This window comes from Callithrix jacchus, chromosome 4, assembly GCF_049354715.1.
Source record: "Callithrix jacchus isolate 240 chromosome 4, calJac240_pri, whole genome shotgun sequence".
NCBI classification, from domain to species: domain Eukaryota; kingdom Metazoa; phylum Chordata; class Mammalia; order Primates; family Cebidae; genus Callithrix; species Callithrix jacchus.
Window position 1 is genome coordinate 39,162,706 of NC_133505.1, and position 23,810 is coordinate 39,186,515.

The following is a 23,810-nucleotide window of genomic DNA, read 5'->3' on the forward strand; positions in this document are numbered from 1 at the left end:
AAACCCCCAGCTGGACGGCGTCAGGAAGAACAGAGTGGCAGTAACTCTCACTTTGTAGTGGTATATTTAGGGATTGGTGTGACAGTCATTTATTGCTGAGTGAGCAAACCCCGAGCCCCCAAGTGGGGACTGCAAGCTCCCGTGCTTCCCCCACACTGCCTGAGGTACCAGCCCTTCTGCATTGGCCCTCCTGCCAATACTGCCTGCACTGTCCCCACTCCCTCTGGCTCCCATGATCACCAGATCCGCCCTGCAGGCTCCTTGTCACCTGTGGAGCCCAATACATACCCCCTAATCCACTTGCCTAGCAGCTCCACTCTTCCCCTGATGGCTCAGATCCCGAGATCCAAGGAATACCTTGGGTGTCCTAACCATTCTCTTACTGCAGAGGTCTGTCTATCCTGTCCTGGTCTCCTCCACCACAGGAGAGTTTTGAAAGGTAGAGAGGACCCTTTGGTCTTTATTCTCTACCAACACACTTTTTTTTGGGGGGGGTTTTAAAAAGTGGAGATGGAAAGAAAAAAACCGAAGGTGGGAGAAATGTAAAAGCAAAAAGTAGTAACAGCTGGTGAATCCAAGGGCAATGCCCTCACTGTCCATACACAAACACACTAAATAGCTGTTCTCTTCTGTGTATGAAGTGGGGGGTTCTGCATCCTCATACTCTGGGGTTTCTTCCCCATCCCTGAGATCCCCATGCTTACAATCTGGGTCATGCCCCACACTTTTCTCCTAAAGCCCACACTATCTTCACCCTTTGCCCCCACCCCACCCCACAATCACAGCCCCTTTCCTGGGTCTCCCCTGTGCTCCTCACCCTCCCTCTCCAACCCCTTACTCTCCCAGTCAGTGGCCTCCTCATCCCCACTGGGCTCCCGGAGGCTGACAGCCAGCACCAGGGCCTGCAGGAGACCAAAGAGGCAGGCAAAGTGCAAGGGGTGGGCAGTAAGTAGGCTCAGAACAGCGTGGAGCCCATGCAGGGCAGCCAGGAAGGACAGTAGGCCATGTAGCCAGAGGCCCAGCGGTCCACGCAGGCCCAATGTGTCCAACGCTGCTCGCAGTGGTCGTGAGCACAGGGCCAGCAGGGCAGAGGCCAGTAGCTCCAGCAGATGCAGGGTCAGATTGGTGGAGATCTGCAGACACTCCTCTGGGCCCCCCAGGTAGCGGGAGGGAGCTCCTGGTTCCCCCCGCAGCCAGCCCAATAGCTTCTGATGCCTGCCAGGTTTCTCCACTGGGGCTCCTGGTCCAGGGACGCTCAATCCCCCTTCAGGGGACACCCCTGATCTCCTGGTGCCACCTGAATCCACATGATCCCATCCAAGTTTGGGAATGGCCCCTCCAGCCTCCAGTCTCCCAGGCTCTTGGGCGCTAGAGACAGGCTGGTCCCACTTGAGGGAATCCATTGTTTTGCTACCTAGCTGCTCAACTTGGAGCTCACTGCTTGGTTTGGAAGCAGCTCTAGAAACCCTCAATGCCTCTGAGTCCTTGGCCTTGGGAGGCCCCACATCTCCCATGGTTTCTGGGGCACTATCCCAGTCACTTCCTGAATTCTCAGGAGAGCTGTCCACCCGTCTGGGTTCTGGGTCAGGTGGGTCAGGCCTCGTTGGTTTCCGGCGGCTCCAGGGACGAGGTAGCCAGCCACCAAGCCGTCGCAGGAACATGGTTAGGGTGTGTAATGGGCCCCTAAATTCTGAGGCTGCTTCCTGGTATTGCCCAGACTCTCAGGATCTCCTCAGAAGCCAGAGTCTTTCTGGCTCAGAACAGGTATTTGCCTGGTGATGCAGTGGTACTCTGAATTCAAGAGTCGCTCCTCCCTTCTCTGAAGGGTCATGCAGCCTTAAATGTGGCAAGTGGTTTGCTTCTTCTTCAGTTTTGGGGTGAAGGGAGGCACACCCAAATTCATTCACCATCCACACCCCCACAAACAAGATTCCGAGTCTCAGATCTGACAAGGCCTGGGTTACCACCAGAATGTCCTGTTTCCGGATTTCCTTCCCAGCAGGCAGCACCCCAAGTTTCACTCACCAAGGCCACGCCCCAAGGTGCCCCAGAAACTGGGGAGGCAGTGCTTCATCCAATAAAGCAGGCACGAAGGTGGACCCAAGTCCTAGGTATTCCTGAATCGTGTAGTTTTTAAATGCTGCCCCAAGGGACCTCGTGGAATAGGAATTCTCTGTTGGGGGGTAGAATGGAAGTGTCCAGCAAACTCCAGCCAGCAGCGTTCGTCTCTTGATTTAGAGGGCTATGATTTCTACAAAGTGGCCCAATTGGCCTACGAACACGCAGCACAGACGCGACCTCCGCAAGGTCAGAACTAAGATGTCCTTGGAGATCCCAGTCGCTAGACAAAGCACGAGCCTACCCGGGGAACCCACACATCCGGGTGATGTGCGCAGGGACTGCTCCCGGGCCCAGCGTTGGGGCAGCGTCCTCGCGGAGCCGCCGGGAGCCGCGGAGCCCGGAAGCAGCTGCACCGGGACGGGAAGGACCCGCGGGGGCGGTGCTGCAGCTCATGGGGCGGACCCTGTGGATCGACCGCCCCCGTGTCACTGCACTGTCCGTGCGTGCCAGACCGCGGGACGCCAAGTTATCAGCAAGGGCCGGGACCTGAATATAAACCCAGCTCTCCATTTTCCTGGGCCTCCCATGCGCCCCTAAACTCGGTCGCCCTCTATGGCCCCCTGCCCCTGGGCTCTTTTCCACATCCCTACCACTTCTCCATTTTGCATCCAAAACTTCATGAAAGGCTTTCCCACAAAGAAAAAAATGAGAGAAGTCTTGCAACCCGAACAGCCCTCCCTTGTCCCTGCAAATTTTAATTCCTAGGTTTCACAACAGTGAGCTCTTCCTGTGCCTAGCACCTGGCGTGAGCAAGACAAGGGTGTTGTGGTGGGGAAGTATGGAAAAGTGTAGACAAATAGGTGGAATGAAGAACCTTTACTTAAAGTTTTTATTTGGAGGCCAGAGTTCTGGTCCCAATTCAACTAAGTGTACAAGCTTGATAATCATGGGCCTTCCTATCACACTGACCTCTTCCAGCAAAACCCTACCCATTCTCATCTCTAGGGGCCTTCTCTGACTTCCCCTATCATCCTGTATTTGATCACATGGCTGTTTCCCCCTCCAGCTGTGAACTCCTTGAGGGCTGGGAATGTCTTTACCTAGATTCTTCGCACATAGTATATGGACTTATGTTTGTACAATCAGTAAACTGGCTGGACTAGCCAGGGAACTCTTCCTGGGGGGAAGTGAGACTTGCATGGAGCTCAGCAGTTCCTGGTCCAGGGCAGGTTGAAAGAACAGGTGGAGCACTCCCAGGAGAGGCTAGGACCTGAAAGTAAATCCAGTCTGGCAGGGAGGGAAGTGACCTTAACACGCCACCTGGAGAGGCTGCCCCTTCTGGCTCAGGTGGGACATGCATGTGGCTCCCAGGCTTGTTTGGCTTCCTCAAAACAGCTTCCAGAAACGTGACTAAACCACAAAAGGTTGATTTATTTCTCACTCCCAGCCCATCTCTTGCAAAGACAGAACCCACTGACCCAAAACCCAAGGGTCTGCACCAGGGCAGATCCCAGGAAGTGGAAGCCAAAGGGCCCAGGTCAGAGGCCCAAATTCAGACTTCAGCAGACCAGCGTCAGACTTTACCAAATTCAGAACTCAAGGTTCATGTAAGTCCTTAGATCCCGCTCCCAAGCCCTATCTTTCTCCTCCCTCCTACTCTCCTCCCTCCGGCTCAGTGTGGCCACCCGAGGGGCTCTCTCCCTCCCAGCCACAGCTCGGGTATCCCAAGCTGGGAAATGTGTTACCCGGGGCTGGGGTGCTGATCTGTAGCCTAGTCCTTCCTGGTCCCTCTTGAGGACAGTGGGGATGGGGTTGGCACGGCCCTCGCCCCGGGGTCCGAGCCCCATTCCTGGTTCCCAGCCCCCCCTCAGCAGCAGTTTGAAGCCTGGGCTGGAGATGGGCACCCCAAGTGGAAGGTTGGAAGGCTGAGGACCCTGGGACAGTGACAGCAGGTGAGCAGTGGATGTGCGATGGTTGGAATCTTGGAAGTGGGTGTCACAGGTCTCGCAGTACTGGAGGGAAGGAGTGGGAGACCTGCAGATAAAGAAGAAAAAGCATTAAGGGCAGGGGAGGGAAAAGGGGCTGGTAGGGTGGGACAGGATCCTTTCAGCTTTTCTAAGGAACAAACTGCCAGCTGGGCACAGTGACTCTCCCCTGTAATCCTAACATTTTGGGAGGCAAAGGTGGGCAGATTGCTTTGAGCTCAGGAGTTCGAGACCAGCCTGGGCAAAGCCTGCTTTTTTTTTTTTTTTGAGGTGGAGTCTGACTCTGCTGCCCAAGCTGGAGTGCAGTGGTGCGATCTCGACTAACTGCAACCTCCAACTCCCAGGTTCAAGTGATTTTCCTGCCTCAGCCTCTCAAATAGCTGGGATTACAGGTATGTGTCACCATGCCCTGGCAAAGCCCACTTTCTACAAAAAATATGCTTGAGCCCGGGAAGTAGAGGTTGCAGGGAGCTGAGATTGCACCTCAACCTGGGCAACAGTGAGTCCTTGTCTCAAAAAGAAAAGGAACAAACTGCCATCCTTCCTATTTAACAATGAGGGATCCAGACTGATCCAAAGGTGGTGAATTATCTGAACTGATTGTTCAATCAGTGACAGATCAAACTCCTTACTCTACTTTTCCCTTCTCACTATTGCACTTGTCTTAAAAAAACTTTTTTTTAAACCATGTGGGACTCAGAGCAGAATAATTATAAGAAAAAAATGGTAACCAGGCCTAGCAAGCTCTTTGGCAAGTGGAGGAATACTAGTGATAAGTAATGACTACAGCTAACATTCATATATCGCATACTATGTGGTATGTACTATTCTAGCATTTTACATATCTTTTTTTCTTCTTTTCCTTTTTTTTTTTTTTAATAGATGGGGTCTCGCTTTGTTGCCCAGGCTGGAGTGCAGTGGCTAGTCACAGGTGCGATCCCACTACTGATCAGCACGGGAGTTTTGACCTGCTCCGTTTCTGACGTGGGCTGGTTCACCCTCCTTAGGCAACCTGGTGGTCCCCCACTCCCAGGAGGTCACCATATTGATGCCGAGTTTAGTGAGGACACCCAATCGGCATGGCACACTACAGCCTAGAACTCCTGGACTCAAGAGATCCTCCAGTCTTAGCCTCCCGAATAGCTGGGACTACAGGCAGGCGCCACCACACCCAGTATTTTACATGTATTAACCCACTGAATACTAACAACAATCCTTACTACCCCCATTTCTAAGATGGAAAACTAGGACATGTAGACATTAGGTTGTTTGCCCAAGTAAGTGGAATCAGGCTTTAAAGCCAAGGAGCTGCTGGGCATGGTAGCTCACGCCTATAATCCCAGCACTTTGGGAGGCCGAGGCAGATGGATCACCTAAGGTTGGGAGTTCAAGACCAACATGGAGAAACCCTGTCTCTACTAAAAGTAAAGAATTAGCTAGGTGTGGTGGAGCATGCCAGTAATACCAGCTACTCGGAGGCTGAGGCAGGAGAATCACTTGAACCCAGGAGGCAGAGGTTGTGGTGTGCCGAGATCACTGGGCAACAAGAGCGAAACTCTTGTCTCAAAAAAATAATAACATAAATCAATCCAGGGAGCTCACATTCATAACCACTTGACTACACCACCATGACAATTTACACATGACCATAAGGAAAGAACTCTTCAGCACTGTGCTGGGGCCTCTGGTGTGGAGTGGCTGAGAAAGGCAGAACACACTGAAACATGGGTCTGAACTAGCTTCCCCTCACCGGTTCTCTGTTCTCCTTGTCTCTCCATGGCTCTCTCTGACCATGCGAGCCACCTCAGGGAAACCAGCTTCTTCAGCGAGCTGAGCTGCATCCCTGCCCCCTAGTTCACAGACCCCCACCCAGGCAGCCCCACGGCCCAGGAGATAGCTCACAGCTGCCCCCTGGCCCGCTCGAGCAGCGCACATCAGTGGGGTCCACCAGAAGGCATCCCGAGCATTGATATTCCCCCCAGATCCTCCTGCTTCATGGGGCTCCAGCAGTCTCCTAAGTTCTGCTAGGTCCCCCTCCTGGGCTGCCCTCAGTATCTGCTGAGTCATCTTTTCCTCAGCCTCAAGGGATCTCCCTTGTCCATGTCTTCCTGATGGTCCTGCTGCCACTGCTTCTGCCGCAGCTGCCCTCATTATTCTTCTTTTCTTTCTCTTTCTTTCTCTGGCAGGTTCAGTCTGAGATCTCTGGGAGTCAGGAGCACTGCTCTCATCCCCAATCAGGGCCTCATAGAAAGCTCGGGCTGCAGCCCCATCCAGGGTGGACTCTGGCTCCTTGGGCTGTGGCTGCTGCTGCTGCCCATCCTTCCAGAGGTCGCTGGGGTCAGTGGCTGGGGTGAAGGTGATGAGGAAGGGCCGGGACATGGCTTTTGGGAGAAATGAGAAAATGAAACCAGGCAAGGGAAGGATGACACAAGCAAGCCAAGCTACTGGTGACCCCTGTAGCAACCAGAGTCTCCAGGGACATGCTGGGATGAGAAAAACTAGTCAAAAAACACCCTCCTGCCGCTAAAATGACGCCACAACTTAGGACCTTGCAGGGCCTAAGGGAAAGAGGTTTTCTGTAAAAACACAGAACCCTACAATAACCGACTCTGCTCCTTAGCAAAGGTTAATAAAACTCCATGAGACAGTTGTCCAGCGGTCCTGCGTCCCGCCCCCACTCCCACCCCCATCCTCACCAACAATAAATACCAGCCTCTTTCTGAAACCATTTTACCCCTCCGTAAAACACACATACCATTAAGAAAAAAATCAGCCTGTCCCTTTAAATCTTCCTCGATACCATTTTGGAGTTTTCTCCGAAACAGAAGTCACTCCCTAGGAAGATCTGGAGGACAGGCTCCAGTCTGCGATGCTGTGTAGCTTTCGTACGGCAAAATGGCACTATTCTAAACAGAAGAGTTGACACAATCAAACAGCCGCACGGCACGAAGACGCATGCGTGGCGACGACAACAACAACAAAAACCACAACCCACATTACTTGAGGGCTCAGGCGTGCGCAAAGCTCCCAGTTCAGTTTCCCGCGCTGGAACCTTTCCAATAGCAAACGCGCAAAGCTCTGCGCGCCCCGCTGGCGCGAGCACCAGGATCTGTCGGTTAGGGTTCTACTTTTACCTATACGCCCCCACAATGCCCTTCGCCTTCCTCAACGTGAACCGCCCCCCTCCCCGCCCCCTCGCTCCAAGTCCATTTTCTGGACCTGGGAATCCACTCTCCGTGTTAGGAAAGGCCCTCAGGAGGCGGAGGGAAACTTGTGGAATGCCGAGAAGCCGTGAAATGAAATAACGTCACGCCTGCCCCTCACCATTACTCTGACCAGGGTTCTAAGGTCACACTTAGAGCGTAAAAGGAGAAGTGCAAGGGGACGAGCGAAATGGCTGGCCCCACCTCAGGTTACCGCACTGGGCCGTTCTGGTTCTCACAACGCTCAGCTCAGCTCAGCCCAGCCCACCCAACCCAAGTCCCTACGCACGGAGCCAAACTGCACCTCTCGCCTCATGAGGCCAGAGCCGGGAGGGTAACAGGAGGCCAGTCAAGGGTGTCCGGCGGGACTGACTCTCACTAGGGGCTCAACAATCAATAAGGACCCAGCGGATTGGCCGGGGATGGGCCAGTCCCCTGGGCAGCAGCGCCCCGCTGCGCCGGAACTAGACGGGAACTGCGTGTCTCCCTCCTCTCCCCGCCCCATCTCGGCTTTTCTCCCAGTGAGCACACAACTATATTTCCCAGGCTCCCTGGCCCCAAACGTCATACCTGGCTTCCGCTTCCGGTGGCTTCTCGCTGTGCCCCGCCCGCAAGCGTCCTCCTCCGGGGCTTCGTGACAGCCAGGTCGTCCGCGGGTCTTCCTGGGATTGGTAGTTCGCTTTTCCTTCATTTCACCAGTTTCTCTTTCTACCTGGGACTCCGTGTCCCGGCATCCATCGCAGCACCTGACCCTTGGCGCTTGCGTGTTGCCCTCTTCCCCACCCTCCCCAATTTCCACTCCCCCCCACCCCACTTCTCTTGCCGCGGTCGGGTCCGCGGCCTGCGCTGTAGCGGTCGCCGCCGTTCTTTGGAACTAGCGACTTCCCTACCCCACCCCAGTCCTGGTCCCCGTCCAGGCGGTGAGTCTGAGGTCGTCGCTACTCAGAGTCTCTTGTTGGGAGCAGCACATGGGGTCTCCGTACTTTGATGTGGGGGCGGGGGAGGAAGCGACCAGGTCCGGCACAAAGGAGGGAGAGGTGGCCTGAGGAGCGGAGGCAAGATGTGTGGACTCCAGTGAAAGGGACTTGACGGTCGCTCCAGCCCATAAGAAGAGGAGGGGCCCGGCTCTTGCTAGAGAATGATAAACTTCGAAACGCTTGGGAAAGGCGCCGGGGTCATGCAGAGAGCTGCAGTGGTAGGGAGCCTGAGCCGAGGTCCGTGCTGGAGGTGACACAAAGTAGAGAGGGCCCTGGCCTTCGGGAGCTCCAGGGATGTGGGTCAGGCTGGTGGGTCAAAGTATCTGTTGGGTTCTCTCAAGTGGTGGGACCCCAAAGTGTGTTTAACCTCAAAGAAAAGGAGCTGAGACGTAAATTAGAGGAGCTGGAGAGGAGTGTTTCAGAGTTTGGGATCCTTTAAAAAAGGACGGCTCCAAATTCTAAAGTCTCCCGTGGTTGGAGGGCCGAATGTGGGAGGAGGGAGGATACCAGAGGCAAGGAGGGAGAACTTGAGCTTTACTGACATTCTTCGTTTTCCAGCTGACGTGAAGATGAGCAGCTCAGAGGAGGTGTCCTGGATTTCCTGGTTCTGTGGGCTCCGTGGCAATGAATTCTTCTGTGAAGTGAGTTCTCTTCAACCCCCCTCCTTGCCAGCTCCACATAGATTCCCACTAGACGTTTCTCCACATATTCCACTTCCTCATCGTTCTCTTATATGCTACTTGAAAACTTCCCATCAATGAAGAGTCCCCTCAGTAACCCCCGGCAAATCTGTGCTAAAGTGGCAAAATTGGGGCCTGTCCCAACTCTGCCATCCTCCAGCAATATAACGTTGGACTAGGCAATTTGTGACTTTCTCTTTTTTTCTTTTTGAGACCGAGTCTTGCTCTGTCACCCAGGCTGGAGTGTAGTGGTGTGATCTCACCTCAATGCAACCTCTGCCTTCCAGGTTCAAGTGATTCTCCTGCTCCAGCCTCCCAAGTAGCTGGGATTACAAGTGGCTGCCACCACGCCCAGCTAATTTTGTATTTTTAGTAGAGACAGGGTTTCACTAGGTTGCCCAGGCTGATCTCGAACTCCAGACTTTAGGTAATCTGCCCGCCTTGGCCTCCCAAAGGGCTGTGATTACAGGCATGAGCCAGTGCACCCAGCGTGTGTCTTTTATTACTAAAGTGGCACTGCTAGTACCTGTCTCAGGTGGCCGTTAGGAGAATTGAAATGCTACGTATCCAAATCTTTTGTTCAGAAACCAGGCTGTTCAGCTTCCACCTTCCTTAGCCAGCTGAGAGGACAAAATGGTTCCTAGCGATGGGAGACAGGAATAAGGATAGAGATCTTGAAAAGAATGTCTCTCTAAGAAAAAGACTGCTGTACCTGCTTATCCTTAGAAAACAAAAGCCAAAGCTTTTATGGGAGGGAGTATAGGTGAACAGAGAAGAGACGCGAGTACTTCTGCTGAGTTTCAAGTGAGAAACAAGGGGGAACAGAGCAGTTAGGTTGATAACAAGGCATCAGTTAGAGCATTTTGCTCACGTTAAAGATGGAGATTTTGACATGGGTTCCCTCTTGGCTTCCATATCCTGACAGGTGGATGAAGACTACATCCAGGACAAATTTAATCTTACTGGACTCAATGAGCAGGTCCCTCACTATCGACAAGCTCTAGATATGATCTTGGACCTGGAGCCTGGTGAGGCACCCTCAGGGTTGTTTGTGTGTGTGCGTGTACTTTTTTTTCTCTTCAGATCCCTATTCACTTGCTTGAATTTTGAAATTTCCTTTGGTTCTCTGATTTTCTTAACCCCAAATTCATGCTTTATTTTGATCCTCCACCTGACTCTTGTCTAGTTTTGTGACGCATTATCACTTGTTTCCCATACTTTTTAAATCCACAGTTCGGATCTATTCCAAAATGGGTTTCCTCATGGGTCTCATTTGCTGTCTGTTTCTCCTACCTTGGACCTTCTAGTCCGGAGTTTGATCTTCTGCATTGATATTGTCGCATTTATGTATTGAGGAGGGAGTTGGGAGGGAGAGGAGAGGAGAGGAGAGGGCAGAGGCTGACGAGGTGTGAAGAGAAGGCAGAGCTCTGCCTTGGGCTGGTGAAAGCGTCAGAAGCCCAGGTTTCTGGGTCACATGCCCAGGTGTTGGATAGGGTAAGGCTCAAAAGTAGGTGCTAGGCAAACTGAATAGCTAGCAGCCCCTGGGTATGGGCAGGGCACCTAGGAAAGCTGAAAAACAAGTGGTTGCATTTGGCTGGGCTGTGTTTCAGATGAAGAACTGGAAGACAACCCCAACCAGAGTGACTTGATTGAGCAGGCAGCCGAGATGCTTTATGGATTGATCCACGCCCGCTACATCCTTACCAACCGTGGCATTGCCCAGATGGTGAGGCCACTCTGCTCCCACTTGCCTCTTTCTGAGCAGTAAGAGAAACAGGTTCCTGCAGCAAGAAGTCATGTTTCAGCCCAGCTAAGGAAGCTAGCTGAGAAGAGGGGAAGAACCCCAGAACTTGGGCCTTGGAATTTAATCCTGATTGGGGGTCATCCTGAAGGGATCGTTTTCAGGGAGGGAGACAGACCTTGAACAGAGAGTTGTTATAGATTGGCTCTTCCTCAAGGAACAAACAGTGAATGGCTCTGATGGTTTGTTGTCTGCCTAACTGGAAGAAAGGCAACATAGGAGTTTGAGAGCCCATCTGGGCCAGTGAAGGGGCCTCTGGACAGAGGTGGGAGGAGTGGGGGACAGAGTGATGTGGGTTGGGCTGAGAAGGGAGTTGCCTCTTCTCTTAACACCTACCTGCCAACCCCTTCCATTTTATTCACCTCAGTTGGAAAAGTACCAGCAGGGAGACTTTGGCTACTGTCCCCGTGTGTACTGTGAGAACCAGCCAATGCTTCCCATTGGTGAGTGTTGAAGCAGGGAAAGGAAGGAACTGTGTGACAGTCTTATGGAAAGGAGTTGGGCTCAGCATGTTGGGGCCTGAGTCCTGAGGGGAGGTGAGGGTGGGAATGGGGGGCTACCTGGCCTGCTGAGTCTGGCTGTCTCCCAGGCCTTTCAGACATCCCAGGTGAAGCCATGGTGAAGCTCTACTGCCCCAAGTGCATGGATGTGTACACACCCAAGTCATCACGGCACCATCACACGGATGGCGCCTATTTCGGCACTGGTTTCCCTCACATGCTCTTCATGGTGCATCCCGAGTACCGGCCCAAACGACCTGCCAACCAGTTTGTGCCCAGGTAGGAAGCAGAGAGAGTGATTAAGGGTCAAAGGAAAGGCCTAAGATCCTCTAGAGAGAAGGGAGGACAAAGCATGTCCCTTTCTTGAGGCCTGCTTCTTCCAGAATCAGGACATCTCCCTGCTAAGTGACTGGTAGGAAAGTTATTTGATTGTCTGTGCTTCAGTTACCTTATCATAGAATGTTCTTGAGCTGAGAAGTTGGGAACACTAGGCTTAAGCTCTGAACAGGTCCATGTAGGAGCTCGGGTGGGAAGGTGGGAATGCAGGTCACTGGCAGGGCCTGGATGGGGCTCATACTGCTGCCTCTGACCTCTGCCCTGGCCCAGGCTCTACGGTTTCAAGATCCATCCGATGGCCTACCAGCTGCAGCTCCAAGCCGCCAGCAACTTCAAGAGCCCAGTCAAGACGATTCGCTGATTCCCCACCCGATCTGTCCTGCAGTCTTTGGCACTTCCTTTCCTTTTTACCACCGTTTCAGGAACCCTGTATGGTTTTTAGTTTAAATTAAAGGAGTCATTATTGTGGTGGGAATATGAAATAAAGTGGAAGAAAAGGCCATGAGCTAGTCTGCTGGTGCTTGTGGTTGGGGAAGGGAAGGTGATGGTATATTGGACTTCAGGGCCCTCATGGCCCAGCCCACCCTCTCCAGATTGAAAACCAGGACAGATTTGTGCTCAGTGGATTGGGTGATGTTTTTAGTATAGAACAGAATTCCTAGGACTGCATGTGATGAAGGGCAAGGTCAAAAGGAAAAGGTAGAAAAAGCATGTTTCAAAGATGAGAAGTGTTTGTTTGGATACCTGTGACTGTCTATTTATATAAGGGACTTAATCAGCAACTCCATCTTTTATTTGAGACGGAGTTTTGCTCTTGTTGCCCAGGCTGGAGTGCAATGGCGTAATCTTGGCTCACGGCAACCTCCGCCTCCCAGGTTCGAGAAATTCTTATGCCTCAGCCTCCCAAGTAGCTGGAATTACAGGCATGCGCCACTAAGCCCGGCTAATTTTTTTTTTTTTGAGACAGAGTTTCACTCTTGTTACCCAGGCTGGAGTGCAATGGCGCTATCTCGGCTCACCACAACCTCCACCTCCTGAATTCAGGCAATTCTCCTGCCTCAGCCTCCTGAGTAGCTGGGATTACAGGCACGCGCCATCATGCCCAGCTAATTTTTTGTATCTTTAGTAGAGACGGGGTTTCACCATGTTGACCAGGATGGTCTCAATCTCTTGACCTCGTGATCCACCCGCCTCGACCTCCCAAAGTGCTGGGATTACAGGCTTGAGCCACCGTGCCCAGCAATTTTGTATTTTTTAAGTAGAAATGGGGTTTCTCCATGTTGATCTCAAACTCCTGACCTCAGGTGATTTGCCCACTTTGGCCTCCCAAAGTGAGGGGATTATTAGGTGTGAGCCACTGCGCCCGGCCTAGTTTTGGTTTTAAAGTAAAAGTAGTCCTAAAGTCGGTATAACTAAAGGGTGGAACGAGGTGGGACAAGGTCTAGAATTGCTGCTCAGTGATGTCTGTGCCTCCTGTTGGGGGAGCTGAGACTGCTGATGGTTGGTTTCCTGGCTAGTTTCTCCCAGCACAGTGGGGACTGGCTCTGTTGTATGAGGAAGACAGCACATAGTGGCAGAGATAGACTCTAACCCATGGACTTTCCATGGGAGGGAATAGGCCTTTGGAGGGTATGCAGAACCAAGGTAGACACTGGATAAAGAACCAGGTAGTACCCAGGTATTGCCCCATCTGGAACATTGCTCCCACACTCAGGAACCAGACCTTGTGGGTGAGGACACACTGTCCCTCCTGCCAAATTAATAACTTCCTCCCCAGCCAGAATCCTGCAACAGGCAGGAATATAGCTCTGCACTTACAGTAGCTCCTGCTCAGACCTTGTCAAAACCACCCTGCAGCTCAGGATTAAGGAGCGTGGTCACAGGAAGGTGGGGTTTCAGGGCCTCCCTCAGAAACTGCCCGTCTCCCCAGAATCCCATAATGAAGGCCCATGTGCTTATAGGTGTGCTGGTCATGGTGGGCTTCGCGGTGGGAAAGGGTAAGTGGGGCCCAGGGGCAGGGAGGGAGGGAGGGGTAACTGAGTCTAGGATGGGGGTGGAGCTTGGCCGTGGATACTTGGGCTTCCTACTGGCCAGGGTATTTGAGAGTGAGCCAGTGCCCCCATCGATCCTTTCTTCTGCCTCCCCAGTTCCTGTTCCTGACATCCGGACCTGCCACTTCTGCCTCTTAGAAGACCCTTCTGTAGGATGCATTTCAGGCTCAGAGAAGTGTACCATCAGCAGCTCATCCCCATGCATGGTGATCACCATCTATTATGGTAAATAAGCTCCCAGGAAGGGGCTGCTAGTGGGGCAGCCAATGGCTTGGTCTCCTCTCCTCTCACATATCAGGGCTGCTCCAGGTGTGGGGTACAAGAAGAGAGGAGGGGCCAAGCATAGTGGCTCATGCCTGTAAACCTAGCACTTTGGGAGGCTGAGGCAGGTGGATCACTTACGCTCTGGAGTTCAAGACCAGACTAGGCAACATAGTGAGACCCTGTCTCTACAGAAAAATAGCTAGGCATGGTGGTGTGCACCTGTAATCCCAGCTCCTCGGGAGGCTGAGGTGAGAGGATCTCTTAAACCCAGGAGGCAGAGATTGCAGTGAGCCGAGATTGTACCACTACACGCCAGCCTGGGTGACAGAGCGAGACCCTGTCTCAAAAAAAATAAAAAAGGAAGAGAGAAGGATCTTGGAAGGAGGGGTCTAAGGTTCTAGGGGACCAACAGAGCTCACTTTTCTAGCTTTTTTTTGAAGGAGTGTGGGTTAGAAGTCAGGTCTGGGTGAAATAAGGGGAAAGTCAGTGGCTGGCGTTTATGGACTATAGGAAGCTATTGGAAGAGGTTATCAGCTTTCCCATCTCCCTCAGATGTCAAGGTTCGCTTCATTGTTCGAGGCTGTGGACAGTACAATTCCTACCGCTGCCAAGAAAAACGCAACACCTACTTTGCAGAGTACTGGTATGAGGCCCAATGCTGCCAGTATGATTATTGCAACTCCTGGTCAAGCCCCCAGCTCCAGAGCTCCCAGCCGGAGCCCCGTGACAGGCCCCTGGCCTTGCCTCTGTCTGACTGGCAGATTCCGTGGTTCTACCAGGCCCTGAACCTCTCACTGCCCCTCCCCAGTTTCCATGCTGGGAAGGAGCCTGATGGCCTGGACTCCGTGGCGACACTGCCCCTGAACCTGGGCTTGTCTTTTGCTGACCTGCGCCGCATGTATTTGTTCCTCAATAGTTCAGGACTTTTGGTTCTTCCCCAGGCTGGACTCTGACACCTCACCCTTCCTGAATTCCACTCTGTGCAAGTGTCTCTCTCTGACACCCTCAGCATCCTGCACTCCCCTCTCTGAAAACACCCACATTCTTTGGTCAGTAATTTATTAGGCCTCCCTCTGTTGTACCACCAGCATCTATATGCCTTTGGTGTAATTTCTCTCTTGAACACTGGTACTATTCTTCCTCCTAGAAAATAATCTCTAGTGTGGATTCTGCCCAGACAGGCTGACCTGGGAAAGTCACAGTGGATCCTCCATTCCTTCTCCATTATGAGTGTTCCAGTGTCCCACATCCCTCTCAATCTGGTCACTTGCCTATTTAGATCCAGCTCTTTTTCCTCTGTCTTGTCCTTGTGTCTAAGACCCACTACCGGACTGAACTTGCAGCAAGAAGGATAAGGAGGCCAGGCACAGTGGCTAACGCCTGTAATCCCAGCACTTTGGGAAGCTGAGGTGGGTGGATCACTTGAGGTGGGGAGTTTGAGATCAACCCGGCCAACATGGTAAAACCTTGTCTCTACTAAAAATACAAAAATTAGCCGGGTGTGGTAGCGCACCTCTTTAATCCCTGAGTAGCATCCTGCTACTCAGGATGCTGAGGCAGAAGAATTGCTTGAACATGGGAGGCAGAGGTTGCAGTGAGCCGAGATCACACCACTGCACTCGAGCCTAGACAACAGAGTGAGACTGTTTCAAAGAAAAAGGATGAGGAATAGAATTCTATGCAGATGTCCTGACTTGGCAATCTTGTGTCCCTGCCTCACTGTCTCCACCACCCCCCTTTTGTCCTGGTCTTGTTCTCTCTTCTGTCCTCTCTTGTCAGTCTCTGGCTTCCTCAGCCCCCTTTCCCCTCACTGAGTCCTGACACCCACCTCCCTAGGGGCCTGTGAGAGGAGAGGGAAGGATGTGTCTTGCTCAGCTCCATGTCCCCTGTTTTTCTCCACAATAAACTGGGACTGGGCTAAATCTGTGTGACATTGTTTGTGGGGTCAGGCTCAGGTGTGGGCAGGTATAAACAGGTTAAAGAGGGTTAATGCCGGGCCGGGCATGGTGGCTCACGCCTGTAATTTCAGCACTTTGGGAGGCCGAGGCGGGTGGATCAAGAGGTCAAGACCATCCTGGTCAACATGGTGAAACCCCGTCTCTACTAAAAATACAAAAAATTAGCTGGGCATGGTGGCGCATGCCTGTAATCCCAGCTACTCAGGAGGCTAAGGCAGGAGAATTGCCTGAACTTAGGAGGCGGAGGTTGCCGTGAGCCGAGATCATGCCATTGCACTCCAGCCTGGGTAACAAGAGCGAAACTCCATCTCAAAAAAAAAAAAAAAAAAAGAGGGTTAATGCCAGGTGTGGTGGCTCACGCCTGTAATTCCCAGCACTTTGGGAGGCCAAGGCAGACAGATCACCTGAGGTCAGGAGTTCAAGAACAACCCAAACAACATGGAGAAACCCCATCTCTACTAAAAATACAAAATTGGCCGGGCGTGGTGGCACATGCCTGTAATCCCAGCTACTGGGGAGGCTGAGGCAGGGGAATGCTTCAACCTGGGAGGCGGAGGTTGCAGTGAGCCATTGCACACCAGCCTGGGCAGCAAGAGCGAAACTCCATCTCAAAAAAAAAAGAGTTAATGAGGTGTGGGATCCAGATAGGGTTGCAGGGCCCTTTCCATTGCACTTGGCCTTTGTGGCTTCCTGTCGGCCTCCCTTAAAGGGTACACATCCTTCCCCACCCTCTGCTCAGCTGGAGATCAAAGCATAGGGACTGGGTCTTCCCACCTTTAAACATACCCTACAAAACATAGAACATTAAACCTTGAAGATGCCAGGTCTTTTCACTAACGGGTGCAGTGGCTCACGCCTATAATCCCAGCACTTTGGGAGGCCAAGGTGGGTGGATCACAAGGTCAAGAGATCGAGACCATCCTGGTCAACAAGGTGAAACCCCATCTCTACTAAAAATACAAAAATTAGCTGGGCATGATGGTGCTCTCCTGTATCCCAGCTACTTGGGAGGCTGAGGCAGGAGAATTGCTTGAACCCAGGAGGCGGAGGTTGCGGTGAGCCGAGATCGCGCCATTGTACTCCAGTCTGGGTGACAACAGTGAAACTGTTTCAAGAAAAAAAAAAAAAAATCGGCCAAGCACCATGGCTCATGCCTGTAATCCCAGCACTTTGGGAGGCTGAGGTGGGGGGGATCACCTGAGTTCAGGAGTTCAAGACCAACCTGATCAGCATGATGAAACCCCATCTGTAGTAAAAAAAAAAAAAAATTAGCCGGACATGGTGGCGGGCACCTGTAATCCCAGCTACTCCTGAGGCCTGAAAATCACTTGAACCCAGGAGGTGGAGGTTGCAGTGAGCGGAGATTATACTACTGCACTCCACCCTAGGCAACAAGAATGAAACTCAGTCTCAATAGAAAAAAAACTTTCTCTAAACCAGGAAGACTCTGGAACTCAGAGCCATGTCCCAGAGTCACCTGCTGCTGGGACCTTGGCCTCCTGCCATTCCTTAGTTCTTTTCAAGGATTCTAGCATCTCGGACACCCTCAGGGATTCCAGGGTTGAAGGGCCAACTGCAGAGAGCACTCCTTGGGCTGTAGTGGTTGGATCTTCATTTTAATTTTGAAATCTTGCAAGCATATAGAAAGCAGTGATGGCTACAACTCAGCCTTTTCTGTACACTAAGTAAACATACTGCACATATGCTGCTCTGAGTTAGGCTCAGTGTTGAGCGGCTGGATACCCAGATGAGCACAGCCAGGTGTCTGCTCTTCCAAGTCTTGTACTCCAGTGCTTGGGTTATGAAACCTTTTTTCTGGGCCAGGCGAGGTGGCTCATGCCTGTAATCCCAGCACTTTGGGAGGCCGAGGCAAATGGATCATGAGGTCAAGAGATTGAGACCATCGTGGTAACATGGTGAAACCCCGTCTCTACTAAAAATACAAAAATTAGCTGGGCATGGTGGTGCGTGCCTGTAGTCCCAGCTACTCAGGAGGCTGAGGCAGGAGAATTGCCTGAACCCAGGAGGCAGAGGTTGCGGTGAGCCGAGATCACGCCATCTGTCGCGATCCAGCCTGGGTAACGAGCGAAACTACGTCTCAAAAAAAAAAAGAAAGAAAGAAACCTTTTTTTCTGAAAAGCAGTGCAGCTTTGTGGCTGGGAGGCCCAATCCCAGCTCCTTTACCCCTTGGGGAAGTCAGTCTCTTCAGGCTCAATTTGGTCACCTGTCAAGTAGGGATAGTGCCTCAGATGATTGAGAAAACACATGTAAATGTGCATATGTAAGTGGAAGTTAGCGCCTTTTCCCCCTCAAAAAACCGTATTTGCCTTAGAGTCAAATGCATACACAATGTTTGGCTTTTTTTCCTAATGCTCTTGCCATGTTGCCCAAGCTGGCCTTGAACTCCTGGGCGCAAGTGATCCTTCTGCCCCAGCCTCCAAGTAGATGCACACCACCATGCCCACCTGGCTGATTTATTTATTTTCAAACCTTTTTGGTGAAACATTCAGAAACTTACACATATCACAAGATGGATTTTGGTAAACCACATACCTGTGTAACCAGCCACCAAGTCAGCATTAAGACCTTTACCCGCAGCCAAGCCTGCCTGTGTATCCCTCCCAGGTGCTTTTCCCAGTTCGCTGGGGTAGCTGCTGTCCTGACTGGTAGTAGCTTAGATGAGTTTTGTCTGTGCTTGATGGAAATGGCATTGTACAGCTTTGTTACCTACACAGTGTTTTGCACACATGTTCACTAATCTCTGTGGCCTGTACTCTGACGGAAGACACCAAACCAATGATAATTAGGTCATGAGGCAGTTGGAATACAAAGGTACAAATCCTTAATGTGCTCCCCCAACCCCACCTCGCTAAGTCCACCCTTCTCCATGACCTCTGACATCAGTATAAGAGAAAGGCCCAGGTTTATACAACTCTAGCAGGTCAACCTGGAAAACACCCTCAAAAGCTGAAGAACTTGGCCCAGAATTGAAGAGACCAAGAATCCAATCAACCTAACGTCTCTTTGAGAGTAGCATTCTCTGCCCGGGGGTGGCTCATGCCCATAATCCCAGCCCTTTGGGAGGCCAAGGCAGGCAGATCACTTGAGGTCAGGCGTTCAAGACCAGCCTGGCCAATATGAAACCCCATCTCTAATAATAAAATACAAAAAATTAGCCAGCCATGGTAATATGTGCTTGTAATCCCAGCTGCTCAGGAGGCTGAGGCAGAAGAATCGCTGGAACCAGGGAGGCAGATTCACACCACTGCTCTCCAGTCTGGGCGACAGTGAGACTCCATCTCAAAAAAAGAGTGGCCTTTCTGCAGAGAGGTGGGACAATAAAAAAATTTTAAAAAAAGCAAGAGTGGCCTTCTCGCCTACCTCCTTCTATCTGGGCCTTGTCCTTTTGCAGCCCCAACTCCCACCAACATAGCCCTCTAAACCCTCCAAACCCCACGCAGCTCTGGTCTGACAGCACTGCTGAGGATGCCCTGACTTTCTGGCGTTCACCATAGGAATGCTTTCATTTCCTCTTCCCCTTTTAGGGTCTAGAGCTGAATCACATACCAAGGCAGGGCAGGAGCAGAGCTCAGCAGGGCTAGGGGCCCCTTACCTCCCCCCATGGTAGGGCAGTCAGGCAGGTGCACCTCCCTCAGCCTTCACCTCCACCAGAAGAAAGAGACAAACCAAACAGTTTGCACACAAATTTATTTTGGAGAAACACCCAGGGACTAGGGACAACAGAGGAAACCTGGGGGAGGAGGGGCAGGACTGGGGGGTGCAGAGTGGGAGTAAGGGTGTTGAAGGGTGTCAACCAAGAGGAAGACCAAGGCTGGGATCCCGTGACTGGAGGGAGGCAAGGAGAGCTGGTATGAAGGACTAGAAGTCCTGGCCAAGCCCTGAGAGAAGTCAGGAAGGTGGCTGGAAACTGATGGAATTTTATGCCAAAGGTTGTTGCAGTCACTCTAAGGTATAGTGCCCTCTGTTTTGAGGGTCATTGCAGAAATCCAGGAAGCAGCATTGAGAGAATATCCAGAAGCCAGAAACCGGAGAAGTTCGGGTATTCGAACAATCACTCATCTGCTCCTTACTTCGGCAGTCACTCACCATGATGTCAGAACCACTAACTGGGGAAGGACCACAGACACCAGTGATACAGAGACCCAGATTCTCTCATCCCCTCACTCATAAACCAAAATAAAGAAAAAGAAAAGATTCCTGAGCCAGGCGTGGTGGCTGTAATCATAGCACTTTGGGAGGCTGAGGTGGGTGGATCACCTGAGGTCAGGAGTTCAAGACCAGCCTGGCCATCATGGTGAAACCCCATCTTTAAAAAAAAGAAAAGGCCAGGTGCGGTGGCTCATGCCTGTAATCCCAGCACTTTGGGAGGCCAAGGCGGGTGGATCACAAAGTCAAGAGATCGAGACCATCCTGGTCAACAAGATGAAACCCCATCTCTACTAAAAATACAAAAATTAGCTGGGCGTGGTGGTGCCTGCCTGCAGTCCCAGCTACTTGGGAGGCTGAGGCAGAAGAATTGCTTGAACCCAGGAGGCGGAGGTTGCGGTGAGCCGAGATCGTGCCATTGCACTCCAGCCTGGGTAACAAGAGTGAAACTCTGTCTCAGAAAAGAAAAGATTCCTGGAGTTAGGCAAAGGTGGAGCTGCCCAGTGTTCACCAGCCATGTAACTCCTTTGAAGTTCCTTCCCATGCAAGGCTGGAGGAAAAGAGCCATTCGAAGTGTATTGGTTGGAGGGAGAGCTGGGACTTACTGAGTCAAATGGGAAGAACTAGCACCACAGGAGCATGTGAGAAAAAGCTGGGAAATGTTTTGGAGGCTGAATAGCAGGAAGGAGGTGTTTTGTCATTATTTTTCAGACAAAAAGTAAGAATAAGATGATGCCTCCCGCTGTTATATGTAATAGAGAAAAATCTTTGTGCTTGCATCCCAAGAAGTCATGTACAGGGATGTTTGCTGCTGCCCTGCTTGAGAGAAATGGACTAAATGCCCATCAATAGTGGGATGGGGAAATCAGCTGTGATATGCCCATGCTACAGGGCAGTACACAGCAGGTCAATAAAACAAGGAAGCTGTTTACAACCTGACATTGAAACATTCAGTTCCCCTGTTAAGTGCAAAATAATGTTTACAATGGGATGCTACTATCTTGGGGGGAAAGAAGAGGTGCAAAAATACTAAATAGCATATTTGTGCAGGGTAGAATGTGCACAAAACATTGCGGGAGGGATCATCCTTTTAAAAAAAAAAAAGTGGCTATGTATGCAGGGGAGCCAGGTGGGTTAGGGCAGTAGTGGGAGGCTTTGCACTGATGGTATCGTATACTCTGATATTTGACCTATGTCTATGCATCAGCTATGTTAAAAGGGTAACGAGGATTTGAACACAGGCAGCTGCATGCAGTGGTTGTTCAGAGCACCGTCTCTGGAGCCATCACAAATCCTGGCTCAGCTTCTATGAGACTGGGGCAAAGTTATGACCTTTCTGCATCTCTGTTTCCTCATCTGTAAAATGGGGATGGTAATCATACCTGCTTCAGTGGATTGCAAGTGTTTAGAACAGTGCCTAACACATATTATGTGTTATGTTTTTGCTAACTGAAGAAAGGTAGGGGATCTGTATAAGAGCAGGCATCAAGAAGAAGTCAATTTTCAGCAAGGTGGAGATGGCCAATGGCCAATGGGATATGAGGAGAGCTGTTTGACATAACATTCGGATTCAGAAGGAAGTGCTATGTGGCTGCTGGTTGAAGCCAGCAAAGCAGGCAAAATCCTCTGGGGAGAGTATATGAAGTGGGAAGGCAGCTAAGGACCAAACCTTGGTGAACATGAACCAGTAAGGGTCAGAGAAAATAAGACTCCGTGGAGGAGACTGAAGAAGAGTGGAGGATGCAGGAGAAGAGCAACGCCAGCAGTAACTGCAGAGAGATGGGGGAGCAGGCAGCTTGAGGACAGGCAAGGGCACCTGGAGATCTGGAGGGTCCCTGTCAAGGCTGGGCACCTTGATAGGGTGGAAGCTACTTAGCTACAGACTGAGGAGAGAAGGTAGTGGAAGTGGAGATAGAGTGGCTCTGAAGAAAAGGAAAGAGGCTGGGTGCAGTGGCTCATGCCTGTAATCCCAGCACTTTGGGAGGCTGAGGCAGGTGGATCACCTGAGGTCAGGAGTTTGAGACCAACCAGCCTGGCCAACATAGCCAATCCCCATCTCTACTAAAAATACAAAAAATTAGCCAGTTCGTGGTGATGCACACCTGTAATCCCAGCTGCTTGTGAGGCTGAGGCATGAGAATTGCTTGAACTGGGGAGGTGAACATAGTAAGGAGGTTGTAGTGAGCCAAGATTGTGCCATTGCACTACAGCCTGAGCAACAGACCCAGATACTGTCTCAGAAAAAAAAAGGACAGACAGGGTTGTTGGAGCAGTGTCATGGGATCTTGGGGTACAGTTTAGGAGGCTGAGAGAATTTCAGTTTGGAGAGTGCCGGGCCCACAGCAGAAGGCCACTTACCGTTCTTTATGTGGAGAGTGGTGCAGCTGCTGCCAGCCGGGGTGAGGCAGATGTCAGATCCCAGAAGGCACCCTAGCTCCTTGGTCTCCAAGAGGCATCGGTAGCAGCGCAGGTATTTGGGGAATGGAAGTGGTTGAGGGGGTTCCCAATTGATAGGAACAAACTTACCTAGAATACAGAGAAGTGCTGACCCCACTGACACCCCATTCTCCCTCACACCCCACCACTGCCTGATTCCAGGCCACTCAACCCCACTGTTCCTTCCCTTCCTATCTCAGAAAACCACCAAAGCCCCAATTCTCTGCGTCCTTCCCCATCTGCAAGTATATACATCCCCTCTTTCCTGTGGTCCTAAGCCCAGAGCACACGTTAACCAGTCCCCAGACCCAGCAGAGCACTTGGTGTGAGGCAGAATTAAGTGCTAAACAAATGCTTTGAATCCCTTGTCTCTGTGGATGGTGCTTTGCAAGTGGGGAGGCCAGCAGGCTGGACTGTCTTGTTCTATCCTGTGGATTCTGATTCTGTCATCCAGCACACTCCCTAACCCTCCCTATTCTGTGTTGCTCTCAGATCTGAAGAGTATTTCTTCAGTATCTCTATTCAGGTCACTGCTGTGGAGTGAGACAGCCCTGGGGTGATCACTAGAAATCTCCTTCAGAGGCTGGGTGCAGTGGCTCACACCTATAATCCCAGAACTTTGGGAGGCCGAGGTGGGCAGATCACCTGAGGTCAGGGGATCCAGACCAGCCTGGTCAACATGGTGATACCCCCATCTCTACTAAAAATACAAAAATTAGCTGGTTGTGGTGGCTTGTGCCTGTAATCCTAGCTACTCGGGAGGCTAAGGCATGAGAATCGCTTGAACCTGGGAGGTGGAGGTTGCAGTGAGCTGAGATTGCACCACTGCACTCCAGCCTGGGAGATGGAGTGAGACTCAATCTAAAAAAAAGAAAGAAAGAACTCTCCTTCAGAGTGCACATCAGTCCATGAGCAGGTATTCCTTACCAAACCCATCCATCCCCATCTCTCCTCCTGCCTGGGTTTACCTGAGCGTCCTGGACAGATGACCCAGACGCTCGATGTCTGTGGGTTTCTCTATCCTGTAGGCCAGGAGACCCTTCTGACCCCTTAGAGCCACTTACCAAACGCCAAACTCATCATGACCAGCACTATTAAGAAGACAGTGTACAGGGCTTGGGGGGTGCTGTGGAAGCACAGAGGCCCCAGACTCTGGCTCCTTGCAGGGCCTGCCATAAAATGCATGACTGCCTGCTGGCCTCCAGTGTGGGCTTATATTGGTGGAAGAGTGGTTGGCCAAGAGGAAGGAGAGACACAACACCAGCTCAGGGTGGAAATCAGTGCCAGGCCAGCCAGAGGAGCAGAATGTCCTCACCCACGGCCACTCTGGTGCATAACATCCTGCTTGAGGGCAGGAGCCCAGGAATAGGGGAATGAGAGGGGGAACTTTC

General features: G+C 51.6%; 5 protein-coding genes across 14 annotated transcripts; 2 read left to right on the top strand and 3 right to left on the bottom strand.

Moving 5' to 3' along the window:
- Positions 1 to 45: 45 nt before the first annotated feature.
- On the bottom strand, positions 46 to 2,472 carry C4H6orf47 (chromosome 4 C6orf47 homolog). Its single transcript, XM_008994152.5, has one exon. It carries the CDS (start codon positions 1,659 to 1,661, stop codon positions 780 to 782), a length of 882 nt encoding a protein of 293 aa, XP_008992400.1. The 5' UTR covers positions 1,662 to 2,472; the 3' UTR covers positions 46 to 779.
- Positions 46 to 7,769, bottom strand: GPANK1 (G-patch domain and ankyrin repeats 1). Of its 6 annotated transcripts, none has more exons than XM_054253803.2 (4): positions 7,554 to 7,769; positions 6,802 to 6,952; positions 5,980 to 6,427; positions 46 to 4,095 (listed from the first exon to the last, which is right to left on the bottom strand). In XM_054253803.2, the coding sequence occupies exons 3-4, from the start codon at positions 6,423 to 6,425 to the stop codon at positions 3,651 to 3,653; spliced, it is 891 nt and encodes a 296-aa protein (XP_054109778.2). In that variant the 5' UTR covers positions 6,426 to 6,427; positions 6,802 to 6,952; positions 7,554 to 7,769; the 3' UTR covers positions 46 to 3,650. The 6 variants fall into 6 exon arrangements, with proteins under 6 accessions (XP_054109778.2, XP_035151123.3, XP_035151124.3 ...); XM_035295232.3 differs by having other exon boundaries at positions 5,797 to 6,427; XM_035295233.3 differs by having other exon boundaries at positions 5,797 to 6,427; positions 7,539 to 7,769.
- Positions 7,224 to 12,043, top strand: CSNK2B (casein kinase 2 beta). Of its 4 annotated transcripts, none has more exons than XM_035295238.3 (7): positions 7,224 to 7,458; positions 8,785 to 8,867; positions 9,832 to 9,934; positions 10,517 to 10,632; positions 11,075 to 11,150; positions 11,297 to 11,486; positions 11,814 to 12,043. In XM_035295238.3, exons 1-7 carry the CDS (start codon positions 7,440 to 7,442, stop codon positions 11,902 to 11,904), a joined length of 678 nt encoding a protein of 225 aa, XP_035151129.1. In that variant the 5' UTR covers positions 7,224 to 7,439; the 3' UTR covers positions 11,905 to 12,043. The 4 variants fall into 4 exon arrangements, with proteins under 4 accessions (XP_035151129.1, XP_035151131.1, XP_035151130.1 ...); XM_035295240.3 differs by lacking the exon at positions 7,224 to 7,458 and adding an exon at positions 7,838 to 7,920; XM_035295239.3 differs by lacking the exon at positions 7,224 to 7,458 and adding an exon at positions 8,049 to 8,169.
- A 1,328-nt stretch (positions 12,044 to 13,371) lies between these two features.
- On the top strand, positions 13,372 to 15,780 carry LY6G5B (lymphocyte antigen 6 family member G5B). 2 transcript variants are annotated; one of them, XM_002806688.6, is made up of 3 exons: positions 13,372 to 13,540; positions 13,691 to 13,819; positions 14,411 to 15,780. In XM_002806688.6, exons 1-3 carry the CDS (start codon positions 13,483 to 13,485, stop codon positions 14,809 to 14,811), a joined length of 588 nt encoding a protein of 195 aa, XP_002806734.3. In that variant the 5' UTR covers positions 13,372 to 13,482; the 3' UTR covers positions 14,812 to 15,780. The 2 variants fall into 2 exon arrangements, with proteins under 2 accessions (XP_002806734.3, XP_017826458.3); XM_017970969.4 differs by having other exon boundaries at positions 13,522 to 13,819.
- A 3,726-nt stretch (positions 15,781 to 19,506) lies between these two features.
- Positions 19,507 to 23,608, bottom strand: LY6G5C (lymphocyte antigen 6 family member G5C). The gene is made up of 3 exons (XM_035295250.3): positions 23,484 to 23,608; positions 22,342 to 22,509; positions 19,507 to 19,943 (listed from the first exon to the last, which is right to left on the bottom strand). Exons 1-3 carry the CDS (start codon positions 23,602 to 23,604, stop codon positions 19,777 to 19,779), a joined length of 456 nt encoding a protein of 151 aa, XP_035151141.1. The 5' UTR covers positions 23,605 to 23,608; the 3' UTR covers positions 19,507 to 19,776.
- Positions 23,609 to 23,810: the final 202 nt, after the last annotated feature.

Excerpts from the sequence above, each read along its gene's own strand:
- C4H6orf47 (XM_008994152.5), bottom strand. The coding sequence starts at position 1,661 with ATGTTCCTGCGACGGCTTGGTGGCTGGCTACCTCGTCCCTGGAGCCGC.
- GPANK1 (XM_035295232.3), bottom strand. The coding sequence starts at position 6,425 with ATGTCCCGGCCCTTCCTCATCACCTTCACCCCAGCCACTGACCCCAGC. Across the intron at positions 4,096-5,796 it reads ACAAGGAGAACAGAGAACCG|GTCTCCCACTCCTTCCCTCC; the intron begins GTGAGGGGAAGC and ends CTTTATCTGCAG.
- CSNK2B (XM_035295237.3), top strand. The coding sequence starts at position 8,388 with ATGATAAACTTCGAAACGCTTGGGAAAGGCGCCGGGGTCATGCAGAGA. Across the intron at positions 10,633-11,074 it reads ACCGTGGCATTGCCCAGATG|TTGGAAAAGTACCAGCAGGG; the intron begins GTGAGGCCACTC and ends TATTCACCTCAG. Across the intron at positions 11,487-11,813 it reads GCCAACCAGTTTGTGCCCAG|GCTCTACGGTTTCAAGATCC; the intron begins GTAGGAAGCAGA and ends GCCCTGGCCCAG.
- LY6G5B (XM_017970969.4), top strand. The coding sequence starts at position 13,591 with ATGGGGGTGGAGCTTGGCCGTGGATACTTGGGCTTCCTACTGGCCAGG. Across the intron at positions 13,820-14,410 it reads GGTGATCACCATCTATTATG|ATGTCAAGGTTCGCTTCATT; the intron begins GTAAATAAGCTC and ends CATCTCCCTCAG.
- LY6G5C (XM_035295250.3), bottom strand. The coding sequence starts at position 23,604 with ATGCATTTTATGGCAGGCCCTGCAAGGAGCCAGAGTCTGGGGCCTCTG. Across the intron at positions 22,510-23,483 it reads CATGATGAGTTTGGCGTTTG|GTAAGTTTGTTCCTATCAAT; the intron begins GTAAGTGGCTCT and ends TCTGTATTCTAG. Across the intron at positions 19,944-22,341 it reads CACTCTCCACATAAAGAACG|TTAGTGGTTCTGACATCATG; the intron begins GTAAGTGGCCTT and ends GTCCTTCCCCAG.